This window comes from Telopea speciosissima, chromosome 9, assembly GCF_018873765.1.
Source record: "Telopea speciosissima isolate NSW1024214 ecotype Mountain lineage chromosome 9, Tspe_v1, whole genome shotgun sequence".
In the NCBI taxonomy this organism is placed as follows: Eukaryota; Viridiplantae; Streptophyta; class Magnoliopsida; order Proteales; family Proteaceae; genus Telopea; species Telopea speciosissima.
Window position 1 is genome coordinate 47,640,854 of NC_057924.1, and position 1,424 is coordinate 47,642,277.

The following is a 1,424-nucleotide window of genomic DNA, read 5'->3' on the forward strand; positions in this document are numbered from 1 at the left end:
TTCTTCTGCTGATCCTTCATCGATCTCCCACTCATGAAAGCTACCCTCGAGATTGAGTTCTTCCAAGAGAGACAGTCTCGATAGAGTATTGGGAGCAATAGTCAACGCTTGATTCCATGACAAATCCAACGATTTCAGATCTGTGAGATCTCCTATTTCTTCTCCCAATTTTTCTACATTGCATCTGGATAGGTGAAGTATTTCAAGTTTCTTCAACTTCCCAACCAATGAGACATCAAAAGTCCTCCGACTTCCACTAATACGCAGCACTCGAAGGCCCGTTAAGCATGACAATGAAGACGGAATCCAAAAGATATATATTCCCATCATATCTTGATTCTTCAATGATATCATCCCTTGAAAAAATCCATCAGGGATTTCCGTCAATCCAAAATTGTCTCTTAAGGATAAGGTTGTAAGCTGATTAGAGCAATATTCTTCAAGCCGATTGGAGAGCTTAAAAATTCCATTTTGCACTAACGAAAGTTGCTTGCATTTTCTTAGGTTCTCCATATCTTCTGGAAAATGTGTCAATCCTTTCCCAGTTCTCTGCAATTTCCCCTTGGATCTTCTTGAAGACCGGTTCTTGAGACACAGTGACCATCACAACCTGATCAAAAAGCCCATCTTTTTTCAATTTTTTAGCCAGTTCTCTCATCAAGGTCGTCTTTCCAACACCTCCTATCCCATATACACCAACCATGTTGATATTCTCATCCTTCAAAGCCTCCGTGATTTTGTCCATGGCTAATTTGGTGGAATCATCATAAACTTTAAAATCTAGTGTTTGCATGGATTTTAGGACGAGAGAAAGAAGCGGAGAAGGATCTGAGACAAAAACAAATGTTCGGCCTTCATTTAGGAGCTCCTTGACTTCATCAATCATGCGTTTTGCATCTTTCAATTCCTTACTCGATAACGCCGCAGAGAGCAACCCCTTTGGAGGCATCCCTTGCTCTCTTCCAATGCATAATTATGCAATGTTATCTCCTCATCTTGTATTTTCTTCACTCTTGTTGACCAACTTTCCACCACCATTTTTATCACTTCTCCTCTCAAACGAGCTGCATCCATAGAACGTTGTACATCCTCCTCCTTTTCTCCAAGTCTTGCCATTTGGTTTTTAAGGTCATTAGCGTTTCTCTTGTAATGAACAAGATAACTGACCTGATTCATGAAGGGAGGAACCAAATAATTGACCACTCCGATGATGGCTCCAATACCGATGTCCATTGTTGTAGCTTCAAATAAGAAGAGATCGAGGTGATGAGACATGAAATAATCCAAATCAAAAGCTCTTAAATTAAAACTTAGAGCAGAAACCAGATGGAAATATTGCATTTAATTAATAATTACTTTTTATTGTTGAAAATGGTCTATTTGGAATTTCAGATTGCGACGGTCTATTTGGCTTTGTGCACCAT

The 1,424-nt window shown here is 39.4% G+C and overlaps 1 protein-coding gene across 1 annotated transcript; it reads right to left on the bottom strand.

Moving 5' to 3' along the window:
* Nucleotides 1–457: 457 nt before the first annotated feature.
* Nucleotides 458–949, bottom strand: LOC122638978 (disease resistance protein RPS5-like). The gene has a single exon (XM_043831826.1). It carries the CDS (start codon nt 947–949, stop codon nt 458–460), a length of 492 nt encoding a protein of 163 aa, XP_043687761.1.
* Between the last annotated feature and the right edge of the window lie 475 nt (nt 950–1,424).

Coding starts and splice junctions, on each gene's coding strand:
- LOC122638978 (XM_043831826.1), bottom strand. CDS start 949: ATGCCTCCAAAGGGGTTGCTCTCTGCGGCGTTATCGAGTAAGGAATTG.